At 53.2% G+C, this 17,590-nt stretch overlaps 1 protein-coding gene and 1 long non-coding RNA gene across 2 annotated transcripts in view; one reads left to right on the top strand and one right to left on the bottom strand.

The window, feature by feature from the left end:
• Positions 1-8,619: 8,619 nt before the first annotated feature.
• On the bottom strand, positions 8,620-17,583 carry LOC120395311. The gene is made up of 3 exons (XR_005592578.1): positions 17,223-17,583; positions 10,426-10,523; positions 8,620-9,054 (listed from the first exon to the last, which is right to left on the bottom strand). It is a non-coding gene; the product is annotated as an uncharacterized LOC120395311 (long non-coding RNA).
• PFKFB3 (6-phosphofructo-2-kinase/fructose-2,6-biphosphatase 3) overlaps positions 16,610-17,590 on the top strand; it is a 70,654-nt gene continuing 69,673 nt past the window's right edge. Inside the window, exon 1 of the mRNA XM_039519618.1 lies at positions 16,610-16,713. Within this exon, the coding sequence (XP_039375552.1) occupies positions 16,698-16,713 (16 nt within the window). The 5' untranslated portion in view covers positions 16,610-16,697. The remainder of the gene's footprint in view (positions 16,714-17,590) is intronic.

Genomic DNA, 17,590 nt, shown 5'->3' with positions numbered 1-17,590 from the left:
GGGTGTTTATGTGTAAATGTCATCAGTCAATCCTCCCTCCGTGAAAGCAACGGCAGACAATCATTTGCGCCCTTTTCCCTGGATTGCCTGGGCAGACACCATAGCATGGCAACCATGGAGCCTGTTCAGCCTTTTTTCACTGTCGCCATATGTCTACTGGATGCTGCTGACAGACGTGGTACTGCAGTGCTACACAGCAGCATCCCCTTGCCTTTGCAAGTTAGCAAAGACAGTTACCAGCCCTACCGTACTCTCTGCTGCTTTGCAAGTTGAAAGACGCTTACCAGTCATACTGTACCGTCTGCTGCTGTCATGGGTGCCCCTGGCCGGCCTCGGTGAGGTCGGTCAGGGGCGCCTGGACAAAAATGGGAATGACTCCCCAGGTCATTCTCTTCTTTAAGTTTTGTCTAATGGAGAGTCAGTCCTGCCTAGACTATCAGGCAAGCCTACTAAAGAACCAGAGAGGCAAACGGCCGTTCTGGGTCAGAGCCCCAGACATCCCGCAGAAATGATGAGCTGCCATTCTAGGGGGTGCTCCTGCAACAACCCCTCCCGTTGCTTCCCCCCTTCCTCACCCCTTCTGGGCTACCGTGGCAGTTATCCCCCCATTTGTGTGATGAAGTCATAAAGAATGCAGGAATAAGAAACAACACTGACTTTATTGCCTTTTCAAGCAGAGATCAAAGTGGGGAGGGGAGGGTGGTTGGCTTACAGCGAAGTAGAGTGAACCACCATTCTGCACTTGCTCAGCCTATAGCTGAAAATGGGAATCTGTGACAAGCACTAGGGATAGAAGCACAGGCAGGACTGAATCTCCATTTGTGTGTGGGCCTTTGGTTGACACTGGTAAAATACAAAATGTCCCAGGATATGTATGTTGGGGGACAGTTCTAAATGACAGCTTAATTTTTTTATTTGCAGCAAAAGGTAGAGGTCTAAGTATCTGATTGTGAGCCCTGGTAGCAAGGGGTAGGCGGTGCTGCTGACTGGGAGAGCAGCCTGAGGCAGAAGCCTCCAGCTGCCATGATATCCCAGGCAGGACTGAATCTCCATTAGACAAAACTTAAAGAAGAGAATGACCTGGAGTCATTCCCATTTTTGCCCAGGCACCCCCGGCCGACCTCACCGAGGCCAGCCAGGAGCACCCACGGGATGATGACAGATGTCAGTCATACTGTACCGTCTGCCGTCCGCAAGGCAAGGCAAGGGGATGCTGCTGTGTAGCGCTGCAGCACCGCGTCTGCCAGCAGCATCCAGTAGACATACAGTGACATTGAAAAAAGGCGAGAAACAATTTTTTTCCCTTTGCTTTCACGTGGTGGGGGGGGGAGGGGGACCTGACGACATATAACCTGAACCACCTGTGACAATGTTTTTGACCCTTCAGGCTTTGGGAGCTCAGCCCAGAATTCAAATGGTTTTCGGAGAGTGCGGGAACTGTGGGATAGCTACAGTCGTCAGTCGCCCCTCCCTCCGTGAGCGTCCATTTGATTCTTTGGCTTTCTGGTACGCTTGTCTCAGGTCCTTAAGTTTCACTCAGCACTGTGTTGAGTCCCTGTTGTGGCCTCTGTCCATCATGGCCTTGGAGATTTTTTCAAATGTTTTTGCATTTCGTCTTTTGGAACAGAGTTCTGATAGAACAGATTCATCTCCCCATACAGAGATCAGCTTCAGTATCTCCCGTACGGTCCATGCTGGAGCTCTTGGTTGATTCTGGGACTGCATGGTCACCTCTGCTGATCAGCGCTCCACGCTGGGCAAACAGGAAATAAAATTCGAAAGTTCGTGGGGCTTTTCTTGTCTACCAAGCCAGTGCATCTGAGTTCAGATTGCTGTCCAGAGCGGTCACAATGGTGCATTGTGGGATAGCTCCTGGAGGCCAATACCGTTGAATTGCGGCCACACTAACCCTAATGCGAAATGGCAATGTCGATTTCAGCGCTACTCCTCTCGTCGGGGAGGAGTACAGACATCGATATTAAGAGCCCATTATATCGAAGTAAAGGGCTTCGTTGTGTGGACGGGTGCAGGGTTAATTCCATTTAACGCTGCTAAATTCGAGATAAACTCATAGTGTAGACCAGGCCAAAGAGAAAGAGAGGCACAGAGACAGGGAAGTAAATTGCCTAAGGTCTCCAAAAAGACCAGCGGCAGAGCTGGGATTGTAACCCAACGCCCTGGGGTAAAAGCATTGAAATTCAATAGAAACAAAAGAACCCACTGCTGGCAGAGTTTTTTTTTTTTAATAACTGCCAAAAAATGTCGGATTCTCTGCATAATCTTCTAAAATAAGAAAGAGGTGGGTGCGATTTTTGTGCTGCGCTCTGCATGAACGCTAGCCATGCCTGACTCACTTATAACTTGAAATCAAACTCCTCTGTTTGCTCTGGGTGTGAGTGTGCAGGCCAGTTTATCAGAAGAGGGTACAATAGAGAATGTGCCATTAAAAGAAAATCCATGTTTCCATAAGGCTAATGTGCACCTTCATGAAGGCTTCCATGTTCTCTTTCTTTCAAAAGCTTTATGGAAATGAAATCAATGCTTTAGTGTTGAATGTGGTTCTGGAATTGAATGAATTCTCCCAAGCAAGAGAACCACAAGGGGTTTCTTTCTTTCTGTGTTTGTTCAGCAGCTAGCGCATTTGAAATCTGGGTCCTGCTTGAGGCCTCTGGATGCTGCCAGATGGTAAATTAGGAGCAGTAAAACAAGATGATGATGCAACTCTAAAACCCACTGAGAGGGAAATAAAAAAAACCCTATTTCTAATTAATCCCTTTTTTATTTCCTTTTTTTAGTTCATCAGAGTAACACTTTGTACTTCTTTCAGAGTAGCAGCCGTGTTAGTCTGTATCCGCAAAAAAAACAGGAGTACTTGTGGCACCTTAAAGACTAACAAATTTATTTTAGCATGAGCTTTCGTGAGCTAAAGCTCACTGTACTTCTGTCGAGCCTTCCTCCTTTACTCAGGAGGGGTGTGTGTAGGAGCTGATTTTACAATGGGGACAACAGGCAGAGAAGTTAAGTGACATGCCCATAGATTCTTGGCAGTTAGGACTGGAATCTGTATCTTAGGGCTCCCTGGGGGTCCAGTCCCAGGCTTCCAACCTGAGACAATTTCATGCCATGAATAATGCTCCTGCTGCTGTACGAATGCTCAGAGCTCATGCTATTTTGATCATACGGTTCAGCGATCTGTGGGAATGGATGAGTGGCTCTTTGCACCAACTATATATAAAAGGTGGAAGATGGGGAATAGTTTTGCTGCCTCTTTCCCCATTTGTACAGTGGACCCAGGGCCGGTTCCAGACCCCAGTGCGCCAAGCGCGCGCTTGGGGCGGCCTCCCGCGGGAGGGCAGCAGGTGGCTCCGGTGGAGCCTCCGCAGGCACGTCTGCGGGAGGTCCACCGGAGCTGCGGGACCAGCGGACCCTCCGCAGGCACGTCTGCGGGAGGTCCACTGCAGCTGCGGGACTGGCGACCGCCAGAACGCCCCCCGCGGCATGCCGCCGTGCTTGGGGCAGCGGAAATCCTAGAGCCGCCCCTGAGTGGACCTAAAGGCCTACTGTTGCCAGTGAAGCTCTACTAATACATTGGGCTGACGTTCATAATCCACATCACGTAAAACAGCCTCACAATTGGCTCCCATATTGGAAGGCTGAGGGTTGAGTGGACCATGGAGGCCAAACTGGCTTCTTCGCCCTAGAGAGTCAGCTTCCTCCCGGTCAGGGTTGTGGGGCAGCGTGGGAAAGTATCCACTGTCCATGCTCTACTGAATAGAGGACTTGCTGTCAAACCAGCACTTTTCTCGTACACTTACTTCACATAAACATTACAAACAAATGAATAGGAGGTTTGATAATATATTGGAAGAGAGTGAAATATACATCAGTGCAGATGCTTATCAGAGTGCATTAGTGGATTGGACTCTTACGAGCAAGTCTGTTTCTCTCGTGATGCCGTGCCTTTGGCTTTTACTACATGAGCCTTGCGGACAGACACTAGTATATACTCATGACATTAATTTGACATTGTCCAAGGCTTGGACATATGGCCTATTTCTGACTTGAGGGTTTTATTGATGTACTATTTTTGCTTTGAAAAGTCCTGCAGTTTGTCATGCAATGTTTCGATTTATAAACCAGCTGTCTGCAATTTCACATAAAAGTGGAATTTTCTGCAGGCCAAGCAGGCAGTGCCACAGATTAGCTGAGTGACCGGGGTTGTCTTTTGATACCGCCAATCTCCATTTTCCTGCTTGGCAGCTGTCAGCATCAAAATTAGGGGTTTTCCACTGTGCCAAAGCAAATGCCTTCTATTTTCTAAACACTTTAATTACCCATGTTACAGCTTCTGGAAAAGGGACTTGGTTTTGCTTGATGCTGGCAGGACATTAGATGAGCTTGTGTAAGAGATGGATTCCCCTCAGCTGGGATAGAGAATAGTAAACCCCTCTTTTTGCTGATTCATGTAGCCAAGAGCTTGTGATAAATTTACTCCTTGTTTAAAGAAACAGCTTTGGTGGTTGTGGCTGTGATAGAACAATCCTGAAAATAACACTAGCCCCCGTGTTGATCAGTGATGCTAACGATATGATTCTAGTCACCTACTCATGAATGGTTCAAAACCAGAGTCAGAAATGGTATGTTCAGAATCCTTTACCGTCTGATCAGGTTTGTGGCTTACGTGAAATGACATTGGTTTCAGTTCAGTTCTTCGGTCGCTGTATCTGTGTCACAGAAACTACATCTCCATTGACACCTTGGCCAGAAATCTCTGCCGAGGCGCCCAGGACTGAAAGAACATGGAGAATCCACTTCATCATTATGCCTAGAGGTGGTCACTCCAGATCAGTTTGGTGGCAGTAACCGGGAAGCTTGTACTAAGCTTCCTGAGCTGTATTTAGTCTGTGGAGAGAGGATTTAATCTGCAAGGCCGGCACCAGTACTGAATTCACCGTGAACATTCTGTAACGACAGTATTATGGGAAGGCCATGCTCCGTTTGGCCCACAAATCTTGGCTCATTGCTTTCCAGTGTAAATATTTATTATTTGTATGCAGTAGCATCTAGGAGTCCTGGACACCCCCCCCCCGATTGTACTAGGTGCTATACCAGGGGTCAGCAACCTTTCAGCAGTGCTGTGCCGAGTCTTCATTTAGTCACTCTGATTTAAGGTTTTGCGTGCCAGTCATACATTTTAATGTTTTTTAGAAGGTCTCTCTCTATAAGTCTATATATTATATAACTAAACTAGTGTTGTATTGTAAAATAAACAAGGTTTTCAAAATGTTTAAGAAGCTTAATTTAAAATTAAATTAAAATGTTGATCTTACGCTGCCGGCCTGCTCAGCCCGCTGCTGGTCTGGAGTTCTGTTCACCTAGGCCGGCAGCGGGCTGAGCGGGGCCTGCAGCCGGGACCCCAGCTGGTAAGGGTCCGGCAGCCGGGACCCCAGACCGGCAGCGGGCCGTGCGGGGCCAGCGACCGGGACCCCAGATTGGCAGCGGGCTGAGCGGGGCCGGCGGCCGGGACCTCGGCTGGCATGGGTCTGGCCAGGAGCTAGAATGAGGGAGGGGGCTCAGGGTTGGGGCAGGAGGTTTGGGTGTGGGGGCACTTACCTGGGCAGCTCCCATTTGGTGTGAGGGGTGCAGGTGGGAATGGGTTGGGGGTGTGCAGGAGCTCCCAGTTGGTGCTCAGGGTGGGGGTGGGGATGTGGGGGGTGCAAGAGTCAGGATGTGGGGGGGTATGTGTGGGGTTGCAAGAGTCAGGGCAGAGGGCTGGGGGCATGTGAGGGGGGTGCAGGTGTCAGGGCAGAGGGGGAGGCTGGGTATGTGTGGGGGTGCCAGAGTCAGGGCTGGGGTCGGGGGGATGAAGGAGTCAAGCAGAGGGCTGGGTGTGTATGAGGGGGGGTCAGGGCTCGGGGCAGAGGGCCGGGTGTGTGGGAGGCGGGGTCAGGGCTCGGAGCAGAGGGCCGGGTGTGTGGGAGGCGGGGTCAGGGCTCGGAGCAGAGGGCCGGGTGTGTATGAGGGGTCAGGGCTCCGGGCAGAGGGCGGGGTGTGTATGAGGGGGGGCCAGAGCTCATGGCAGAGGGCTGGGTGTGTGGGAGGGGGTCAGGGCTCGGGGCAGAGGGCTGGGTGTGTATCAGGGGGTCAGGGCTCAGGGCAGAGGGCTGGGTGTGTATGAGGGGTCAGGGCTCGGGGCAGAGGGCTGGGTGTGTGGGAAGGGGGGTCAGGGCTCGGGGCAGAGGGCTGGGTGTGTGGGCGGGGGTCAGGGCGCCGGGCCGAGGGCTGGGTGTGTGTGTGGGGGGGTCAGGGCTCGGGGCAGAGGGCTGGGTGTGTGGGAGGGGGGGTCAGGGCTCGGGGCAGAGGGCTGGGTGTGTGTGGGGGGGGTCAGAGCTCGGGGCAGAGGGCTGGGTGTGTATGAGGGGGGGTCAGGGCTCGGGGCAGAGGGCTGGGTGTGTATGAGGGGTCAGGGCTCGGGGCAGAGGGCTGGGTGTGTGGGAGGGGGGGGTCAGAGCTCAGGGCAGAGGGCTGGGTGTGTATGAGGGGGGGTCAGGGCTCGGGGCAGAGGGCTGGGTGTGTATGAGGGGGGTCAGGGCTCGGGGCAGAGGGCTGGGTGTGTATGGGGGTCAGGGCTCGGGGCAGAGGGCTGGGTGTGTGGGAGGGGTCAGGGCTCGGGCAGAGGGCTGGGTGTGTGTGGGGGTTCAGGGCTCGGGGCAGAGGGCTGGGTGTGTGTGGGGGGTCAGGGCACAGGGCAGAGGGCGGGGTGTGTGTTTTGGGGTAAGGGGACCGGGCAGAGGGCTGGGTGTGTGGGTGGGGGTCAGCGCGCGGGGCAGAGGGCGGGGTGGGTGTGTGGGGGTTCAGGGCTCAGGGCAGAGGGCTGTGTGTGTGGGGGGGGTTCAGGGGTCAGGGCAGAGGGCTGTGTGTGTGGGGGGAGGGTTCAGGGGTCAGGGCAGAGGGCTGTGGGGGGGGTTCAGGGCTCAGGGCAGAGGGCTGTGTGTGTGTGGGGAGGGTTCAGGGGTCAGGGCAGAGGGCTGTGTGTGGGGGGTTCAGGGCTCAGGGCAGAGGGCTGTGTGTGTATGAGGGGTCAGGGCTCAGGGCAGAGGGCTGGGTGTGTGGGGGTCAGGGCTCGGGGCAGAGGGCTGGGTGTGTGTGTGGGGGTCAGGGCTCAGGGCAGAGGGCTGGGTGTGTGGGAGGGGGGGTCAGGGCAGGGGGCTGGAGGGGATATGCCCCTATTCCACCCACCCCCTTGCTCCAAGGCCCTGCCCCTGCTGCTTCTCTGCCTCCGCCGGGAGCAGCGAGCTCGCTGCCTCTGCTCCTTCCCGACCCCCTCCCTCGCAAGGGCCATCAGCGGATCGGCCGGCAGGGAGGGAGGGCAGGAACCCAGCACACTACGGGAGCCGGCAGGACCAAGCTTCTGCCCATAGGCGTGCGCAGCCCGTTTCATTAGGGTGTGCACCCAGGGAGCCCTGCCCTAGCCCCGCCCCCGCCCTGCCCCCATCCACTCCCTCCTACTTCCCGCCCCTGACTGCCCCCCTCAGAACCCCCAACCCCCCCGTTCCTTGTCCCCTGACTAGCCCCTTCTGGGACCCCTGCCTCTAACTGCCCCCCAGGACCCACCCCCTATCTAAGCCTCCCTGCTCCTTGTCCCCTGATTGCCCTGACTCTTATCCAGACCCCACCCCAGACAGACCCCGGGACTCCCATGCCTATCCAACCGCTCCTGCCCCTGACAGGACCCCAGAACTCCGGACCCATACAACTCCCCCGCTCCCTGCCTGCCCCAACACCCCTGCCTCCTGACAGCCCCCAGAACTCCCGACTCAGCCAACCCCAATTCTTTGTCCCCTGACCACCCCTCCAGAGACACCCCAACTACCTCCCAGGACCCTCCTTGCTCCCTGTCCCCTGACTGCCCTGACCCCTATCCACCCCTGACAGACCCTGGGACTCTCATGCCCCATCCAACCCCCTGCTCCCTCACTGCCCCCTCCAGAGACCCCACCCCTAACCACCCCGCCTGGGATCCCACCCCTATCCAACCCCACCCCTTATCCAACCCCCCACCCCTTGCCCTGGACCCCTTCCCATGAGACTCCTAGCAGCATGTTCTGCTCCACGCAGAGCCTGACACGCTGCCCCACGGGAGCAGGCAGCCCCACCCCTCAGAGCGCTGCACGTGCGACGGCATGGCTCTGGGGGGGTTTGGGGGGGCGGCGGCTTGCTGCTCTCCGGCCCGGGAGCACGGACCCTGCAGCTTGCGGCACTGGGAGAATGGGACCATTTGCCCACCCCTGCATTAGGGTGTGCCTGGGCACACCCCGTGCGCATGCCTATGCTTCTGCCCCCTGCTCCCATGGTGAGGGGGGGAGCGGAGGGCGGAAAAGAGCGGGCCAGGTTGGGCTGGGCAGGATTTTTAATGGCACACTGCTGCCTGCCGGGACCCCAGCAGGCAGCAGCGTGCCATTAAAAATCGGCTCGCGTGCCGTCTTTGGCAAGCGTGCCATAGGTTGCCGACCCCTGTGCTATACAAACACACAACAAAAAGACAGTCCCTGCCCCAAAGTGCTCAACAACAGACACTTTGGTAATCAATTTACTTTGAAAGACAACATGGCCATTGAATTACAGAGAATCCAGCATTAAACCAACTTAAGTCCAGTTGTAGTTTCTATCAAACGGTTGCACAGATACTGGAGGAAATCCACCCCTATCCTGTCCCTCAGCAGAAGGGTGAATTTCACCTTTGGAATATTGAATGTCTTCAAGGGGTGGTTGTTTCCTGTTCCTCTCACTTGCAAGCAATTTATTTGAAAAATAGATTTGCTTTCCCAGTTTTCTGATGTTGGCCTGGGAAGAGCTGGTGCATTATTTTGCCAGGGACAACTGGATGGCTGGGGAGCATCTCCTAACATGGGGAGGGAGTGTGAAGTTCAGTGCTTAGAGCTGTGGTTAGGGAGGTAGGACTCCTGGGGTCTGTTCCTGGCTCTGTTACTGACTTGCTGTGAGCACATAATCTCCGGGAAATCTTTTTATTTCTCTGAAGCTCCATTTATGCATCTGTAAAATGAGCTTAATAAACATTGACCTCAAAGGAGTTTGTGCTTCTTAGATGAATGATGTTAGAGATGGGCAAATTGTGTGTAATTATAATAGTTTGTTATAACAATCTACTGCAGTGGTGCTGAAAATTTTAGCCCTTTTGGAGACTTTTGTACACACGCATGCGTGCATCTATTTATTTATCAGGTAGTCAGGAAAATGTTTTTATCCTAAAGATTAATTCTACCTCCCGTCTTCCCCCTCCCACCAAAGTCTCCATGAACTCTGAAATTCTCTCTAATCAAAAACTAACTCTTGTAAGGTCACCTTCCTCTTTCCACAGCCCCCCGTTCCTGCTGGACTAGATAAAATGTTTTTGTCTTTATTATTCATTTTAATAAGATGATTTTATACACCATTTATCGAGTCTTTGAGTCACTATAATCACAGCCCTGTGAGCAAGATAATGTGAGGGAAATTCATGAATGTTGGGCAGGGCTTTTTGCTCTATTAAAAAATGCAGGTGAATCTGACAGCTCTCAGCTCTCCACAGATACACCTGATTGCAGCCTTCGCTCTCCATAGAAACAGCCTTTATGGATTCTCCCAGCTCACAGTGGCAAGAGCTTATAACACACTTGATCGTGCCAGTCAGTGCTGCAGACAGCTCACTGGGGTGAGTCATGTGCATTAGCATACCTAAGCTAATCCTGATCTTATTTTCTTACCGACTCCATGTCAGGTGGGAGTGTCTCGCAATTAGAATGTGGGTGATGCTCAGAGGAATTCAACTCTTGCATCTTTTATCAGGCAGGGGCTAAAATGCTAACACAGCTCCTCTAAACCAGTGAGCAAGATTTTACGTGGATAAGGAGAACAAATAATGGGTACAAAGATTGGATGACTGGAATAGAAATTTAGAGAGGGTGAAAGCCAAAGGAACCAAAGAATACTGTTAATTGGAGGGTGTGATACCAGGATAAATGAATGGAGGATAGGAGTATCAGTGGCTATTAGCTAAGATGGTCAGGGTTGCAATCCCATGCTCTCGGGGTTCCTAAACCTCTGACTGCCAGAAGCTGGACCTGGATGATGGGATGGATCACTTGATAATTGCCCTCTTCTGTTCATTCCCTCTGAAACATCTGGCATCAGTCATGGTCACAAGACAGGATTGGGCTACAAGGGCCATTGGTCTGACCCAGCATGGCCATTCTTTTACTCATGATGCAGTATAGCCTAGTGGACAGCACACTGGGCTGTGACTCAGGAGCTCTGTGTTCTAATCTTGGCTCTACTACTGGCCTTCTGGGAGGGCTTGGTCAAGTCACTTCCCTTCCCCTGTTCCTCATTTTCCCCCATCTGTAAAATGGGGCTAATGATTCTGACCTCCGTTGTAGAGCTGTTTGAAATTGACTGATGAACAGTATTATTTTCTTCAGTACAAAACACATCTGCTTTCTCTGCTCCTCAGTGTTGTAGCTTTACTGTGGGTGATATTTTCAAAGCACAATGATCAAGAAATCCAAAGCTATGGGTCAGCTCTCCCCAACTCCTTCATTTATCTATTTAAACTTTTTAGTACCCATCTCACACCCTAGGTACTTTCCCTGGATTAAAACAACAGTATTCAATATATAAAAAATGAAGATGTGTCTATTCCCCAAGCCAGCTAAATGATCAGAATGTAATGACTCTGCTCCAGCACATCAACCTGCTCAATGCCTGGGGGAAAGGTGGGTTTTACAGTCTGCCTGGAAGATTAACAAAGCTGGGCTCAGGTGAGCTAAAGAGGGAAGCGAGTTTTCAGACTTTGATTTACAATTGCACCTTAGATCTCACACAAAGGCAATGCTTGTAGCCAAGCCTACAATAAAGTATCTAAAGATTTATTAAATAGGAAAAGGAAATGAGAGTTATTTACCGAGTTAAAGCAGGTAAACATATATGCACAAATGAGGTACAATCTTAGTTTTCAAAAGGTAATAGAAACTTCTATAACAAGCAAGTTCATATGCTCTTTAGGGCTAACCCAGGCTAAGCAGCTGGGAATCTCATGCTTATGCCTAGTAAACCTTGCCCCCCTCCCCAGAGTGCAAGCAGCATAAGATCCTGTTTCTTCTATTTCAGGTTTTTATCCCCCTTCTGCTATGTGCTCTGAGCTGTAAACTCAGCTGATGAGAGGAATCCATTTCCCATGACTCATCTTTATGGGGGCAGAGGGCAGAACAACTAATGTCTTTTGTCCTCTTTAACATCCCACAATAGTCAAGTGTGTATCAATGGACCTTTCCTGGTGCTGCTGGAGATCAGCACTTCATGCTGGTTAATGCCACTCTCCTGGCTGGTGATTTACACAGTTCCTGAGGCTGAACCACTCAAACATTACCTTGCAATACAGGATACAGATGTTACAAGTGAGATTAATGCATCCAGCAACTCACAAGCATTCAATAAAGTCTACACACATTCTTATAATTCTAATACCATTGTAACAATACTAACACACAAGTAAACCAGACTGATTTCAGCTACATATTTGTCAGTGTTCAGTTGACACATGGGGACTTTGGCATGAGCTGGCACTTGTCTGCTGGCCTCACAGAGAGTACAATTATAAAATTTGCAGAAGACAGCAAACTGGGAGGGGTTGCAAGCACTTTGGAGGAAAGGATTGGAATTCAAAATGATCTTGAAAAACAGGGAAAATGGTCTGAAAAAATAGAATGAAATTCAATAAAGACAAATGCAAAGTACTCCACTTACTTAGGAATAATCAATTGCACAAATACAAAATGGGAAATGAAATTACTGCAGAAAAGGATCTAGGGATTATAGTGGATCGCAAACTAAATGCATCAACACTGCAATAGCGTTGCAAAAAAACCAAACATAATTCTGGGATGTATTAGCCAGTGTTGTAAGCAAGACATGGGAAATAATTCTTCCATTCTACTCAACACTTACAAGGCCTCAACTGGAGTATTGTGGTCCGTTCTGGGCACCATACTTCAGGAAAGACATGGACAAATTGGAGAAGGTTCAGAGGAGAGGAACAAAAATGATTAAAGGTCTAGAAAATATGACCTGTGAGGGAAGATTGAAAACACTGGGTTTGTTTCGTCTGGAGAAGAGAAGACTGAGGTGGGACATAAGTCTTCAAGTACATAAAAGGTTGTTAAAAAGAGGAGGTGTTTTCCTTATCCACTGAAGATAGGACAAGAAGTAATGGGCTTAAATTGCAGCAAGGGAGATTTAGCTAAAACATTGGGAAAAACTTCCTTTCAGGGTAATTAAGCAGTTAAATTACCTAGGAAGGTTGTGGAATCACCATCACTGGAGGTTTTTAAGAGCAGGTTAGACAAACACCTGTCAGGGATGGTCTAGATAATACTTATTCCCACTTCAGTGCAGGGGACTGGACTAGTGACCTATCGAGGTCCCTTCCAATCCTACACTTATAATTATCCACCTCTGCGGTGACAGAGAATCTAAGAAAATATTTTCAATAGAGATAAATAACTCCTTATATATTATCTGTATGTACATTTCCCAATGATGTTAATGTCCAGTGTGACCCTGACTTTCATTTAAGACCTCACATGAAATTCTTTGGTGAGCCAGAATGTACATACTCGCATCAGGGTATTCTTGTATCCCCCATGCCAGTTGGCCTGGAGAGGTCCATGGGTAACGGTTTCTCTTTACATGTCCCTATTAAGTTCTGTTGGCCTATGATGAGAATATGCCGTGAGAAATTAATTGTTCACATTCACCCTTCCTGGTGCATGCACGTGTTTCGATGTATACACGGAGAGCTGGATTTAGATACCCTTCATCCCACTGAGTAGCACCTTATTTCATGGGTGGCCTCCCTGATGTAAACTGGGCTAATTGTGGAATAAGGTGCTACTCAGAATCTGGCTCAGAGTGAATTGAACACATGTGAAGATGTTGGGGAAGCGGGAGGGAGGAAGAACAATAAAACTACTCCCAGTCTTTCAATGGATGGGGTATGATGCAAATCCCTAATAAAGGGAATTTAAAATAGAGATGCAGGTCTATAGCCATGAATAACATCCTTTCCCCTCTGGGTCCAGTTATGGAGAAAGTGGACTCAGGCTCCTAGCTCATGGAAAACCCCAGTCTAGGTCAAATAAATAATCTTCATCCCAAAGCATCCCCAAATGCTTTGCAACTCTTCCTCTTTGAGTTGGGCTGGGGTTGCTGTCTTCACAGCATGCAGAAATGTTGCAAGCTTTAGGGCTGGAAGGTAAGCAGCATGTAACCAACGGATATTGAAAGTCTGTTGGGATATTGAAAGTCTTTTTCCCCGAGTGTCTGGCTGGAGAGTCTTGCCTGCATGCTCGGGGTTCAGCTGATCGCCATATTTGGGGTCGGGAAGGAATTTTCCTCCAGGGTAGATTGGCAGTGGCCCTGGAGGTTTTTCGCCTTCCTCCGCAGCATGGGGCAGGGGTCGCTTGCTGGACGATTACCTGCTACTTGAAGTCTTTAAACCAGGATTTGGGGACTGCAACAGCTGAGTCAAGGGAGAGTATTATTTCAAGAGTGGGTGGGTCAGCTTTTGTGGTCTGCATTTTGCGGGAGGTCAGACTAGATGATCATAATGGTCCCTTCTGATCTTAAGTTCTATGATTCTATGATTCTATGAACCCACAGAGGAAATTTAGGCAGGATGGAAGCATTCAGATAGGGAATTTGAGCACTGGAGTTGACACACCCGCTCCAAAACTGCCATGACACTTGTAACAATAACAACATACTGCTTCCTAGCACCATGCTCTGTTATTGGCTCATTACTGACTTGGGCCCTGATCGTGTAATGATCACCGCCCAGGGGGACCCACTCTGGCATCTGTGCTGAGCCCCATCTACTGCAGTGCCCCACAGCAAATCAGGATTAGAATCTGGAGTTCCTGGCTCCTATTATGTGTTATGTACATCAGTGGTTTTCAAACTTTTTTTTTGGCAACTCAGTTGAAGAAAATTGTTGATGCCTGTGACCCAACAGAGTTGGAGGTGAGGGCTTCAGGGTGTGTGGGGGGGCTCTGGGCTGGGGCAGGAGTGCAGGAGGGGGTCAGAGCTCTGGGCTGGGGGTGCAGGCTCTGGGCTGGGGCAGGGGATGAGGGGTTTGGGGTGCAGGAGGATGCTCTGAGTTTGGGGGGGCTCAGGGCTGGGGCAGGGGTGCAGGAGGGGTCAGAGCTCTAGGCTGGGGGTGCAGGCTCTGGGCTGGGGCAGGGGATGAGGGGTTTGGGGTGCAGGAGGGTGCTCTGAGTTTGGGGGGGCTCAGGGCTGTGGCAGGGGGTTGGGGTGTAGGAGGGGGTCAGAGCCCTGGGCTGGAGGTGCAGGCTCTGGAGTGGGGCCGGGGATGTAGGGTTTGGGGTGCAGGAAGGGGCTCCAGGTTGGGGGGGGGATCAGGGCTGGGGCATGGGCTTGGGGCATGGGCTTACCTCTGGTGGCTCCTGGTCAGCGGCGCAGCCGGGGTGCAGAGGCAGGCTTCCTGCCTGTCCAGGCACCATGCACTGCACTGCACCCTGGAAGCAGCCAGCAGCAGGTCCAGCTCCTACGCGGAGACATGCAAGTGGCTCCACGTGGCTCTCACCCGCAGGCTCCGTCCCCCCAGCTCCCAGCCAATGAGATTGTGGAGCCAGTGCTCGGGGCACAGGCAGCATGCAGAGCATGTGCCCCCCCTCCACCTAGGAGCCAGACCTGCTGGCCACTTCTGGGGTGCAGCGCAGTGTCGGAACAGGCCCTGGACCATGTCCCCTTCCCCCAGGGCGCATCACCCAGGGCAGGTGCAGTGTCCAGGGCTCCCACAGGGACCAGGTGGGTGGCTCTTACTGCGGCCTGGCTCCAGCTTGCGGCCTGGCTCCAGCGGGTGGGGCCTTGGGGGGAAGAGGTCGAGGAGAAGCAGGTGGTGGGGCCCAGTGGTGAGAGGGAGGGGCTAAGGCCCCCACTGGGAAGAGGCTGGTGCCTGCCTAAGGCTACTCCGCCCATGTTAAAAGTGGGGCGCATGGCTCCTGACTTCCCCAGTTCTTGGGCCCCTGGGGAGCAGGGGGCCCCACTGTCCTCTGTGCCCAGGGTAAATCAATCAACCAACCTAAACCCACCTCTGCCTCGGTGCTGAAGCCAGGCAAATATTAAATAATAAGGAGATTGTGTCTGTCCCCTCTCTAGTGGCTCTTTCACTGCCTCCGTTTGTGCTCCCCCGCCTGTTTCATTGTAAATAAATATTGCCTGCCCCAGCGCTGCCTTGGAAAGATGCCCGCCCTGCACCCCCATCCCGTGCAATTGTCCCCACTCCTGCAGCGAGCTCAGCACCTGCCCTCACCCTTCCCTGCCCTCCGGGGCTCCACAGCCCGAGCACCCTCAGGTTTGGCCGGGAGCTGGAAGTGGGGGGACGGTGCCTGCCGGCCAGAGCCGTGTGGAGCCACTCGCATGCCTCCGCCTAGGAGCCGGACCTGCTGCTGGCTGCTTCCAGGGTGCAGCGCAGTGCACGGTGCCTGGACAGGCAGGAAACCTGCCTCTGCACCCCGGCTGCACCCTGACCAGGAGCTGCCTGAGATAAGGCCATGCCCCAATCCCATGCCCCAGCCCCGAGCCCCCACAAACGTGGAGCCCCCTCCTGCACCCCAAACCCTTCATCCCTGGCCCCACCCCAGAGCCTGCACCCCTAGGCCAGAGCTCTGACCCCCTCCTGCACCCCAACCCCTTGCCACAACCCTGAGCCCCCCCAAAACCCAGAGCCCCCTCTTGCACCACAAACCCCTCAACCCCGGCCCCACCCCAGAGCCTGCACCCCCAGCCCAGAGCTCTGTCCCCTTCTGCACCCCACCCCCCTGCGGCAGCCCAGAGCCCTCCAAAACCCAGAGCAACCTCCTGCACTCCAAACCCCTCATCCCGTGCCCCACCCCAGAGCCTGCACCCCCAGCCCAGAGCTCTTCCCCGTCTGCACCCCAACCCCCTGCCGCAGCCCAGAGCCCCCCCAAAACCCAGAGCCCCCTCCTGCACCCCAAACCACTCAACCCCGACCCCATCCCAGAGCCTGCACCCCCAGCCTAGAGCTCTGACCCCCTCCTGCACCCAACCCCTGCGGCAGCCCAGAGCCCCCCCAAAACCCAGAGCAACCTCCTGCACCCCAAACCCCTCAACCCCGAGCCCCTCCCCGAGCCTGCTCCCCCAGCCCAGAGCTCTTCCCCGTCTGCACCCCAACCCCCTGCCGCAGCCCAGAGCCCCCCAAACCCAGAGCCCCCTCCTGCACCCCAAACCCCTCATCTCCTGCCCCACCCCAGAGCCTGCACACCCCGCCCAGAGCTCTGACCCCCTCCTGCACCCCAACCCCCTGCCGCAGCCCCGAGCCCAGCCGCGAGCTCTGCCCCACCGGCGGCTCGGCGCTGTGCCCGCTGCGTCAGGCGGGCTGCGGGGAGAGGCGGGTTCAGGCTCCCAGCCCCGAAAGTGCAGCCAGCTCTTAACTTCCTCCTTTGTCACAGTTCCTGCCTCGCTCGCTGTGTGCCGGGAATCGACCAAGTGTCAGTTTCCTTCTGAGACAGACAGGCGGACGGACAAGCCCGGCCGGCAGGGGGAGGCTGCGGAACCCAGGCGTCCGGCTCCACTGGAGCCCTGCTGCGGCGCGGCTCATCATGCCCTTCCGGAAAGGTAAGGGCGCTGCTGCACCCCGGGGTGCGTGGGCAGGCGAGGCGAGGCGTGGCTGCCCCTGGCCGGGCCCGGGGGCAGCGGCTGAGCTGCAGGAGGGTTGAACGGCAAAGAGGAGGGCGGTGGGTTTGGGGGGGACCCCATGCCCAGCTCAAGGCCGGGGCTGCGGGGACAGGGGGTGCCGCTGATCCGGGGGCGGGGGGCCGGTCCGCTGCTGCAGCGCTGGGTGCCTGGTGGTTCCGCGTTGTGCTTAGCGGGTGGTTTATTATCACTGGAGCGTCTGAGAAGCTGGTTGGCTTCCTGTTTGCTTGGGCTCGGATTTGAGTGTCCTCCTTGCCCTGGGCTATGGTGCGTGTAGCTGCGGTGTGTGTTAGTCACACGCACCCGTCGGCTAAGAATAGGTACATAAACCCATCACGGGTTTAATTGGCTTCGAACAAGGACCTGGGATTTTTTTCCCGGGTATTTGAAAGGCACATTTTTCACTGCATTGGTCGCCTTGATTCACATACCTGCTGTTGGACAGTTGAAGTACATCTCCCACTGCAATGGGTGAGGGAGTCATTTGAAAATGGTACAGACTGGACAAAGCAATGGGAAAATACACGGTAGAGACCAGTCCTGCGTTGTTGTGGGATGGACTTTGGCCACTTAGGCGGAGAGGACCTGGCTAGTGTGTGTGTTGCTCTCTGCTGGATAGAATTGGAACTGCTCAACTGTGTGTCATAGACCTAGACTGCTAACAGAGGTTCTCTTCTAACTGCAGATGTAGGGGATTGAGCTTTTGGAGCGGGAGGAGCTGAGTTCTATCCCAGAAGCCCCAGTGAAATTGTCATAATGTGGCAACCTGGAATTCCTAGGTGGTCATGGATTTATTATA

Source organism: Mauremys reevesii, linkage group 1 (assembly GCF_016161935.1).
Source record: "Mauremys reevesii isolate NIE-2019 linkage group 1, ASM1616193v1, whole genome shotgun sequence".
NCBI classification, from domain to species: domain Eukaryota; kingdom Metazoa; phylum Chordata; order Testudines; family Geoemydidae; genus Mauremys; species Mauremys reevesii.
This window is presented reverse-complemented; position numbering and strand designations above follow the sequence as displayed.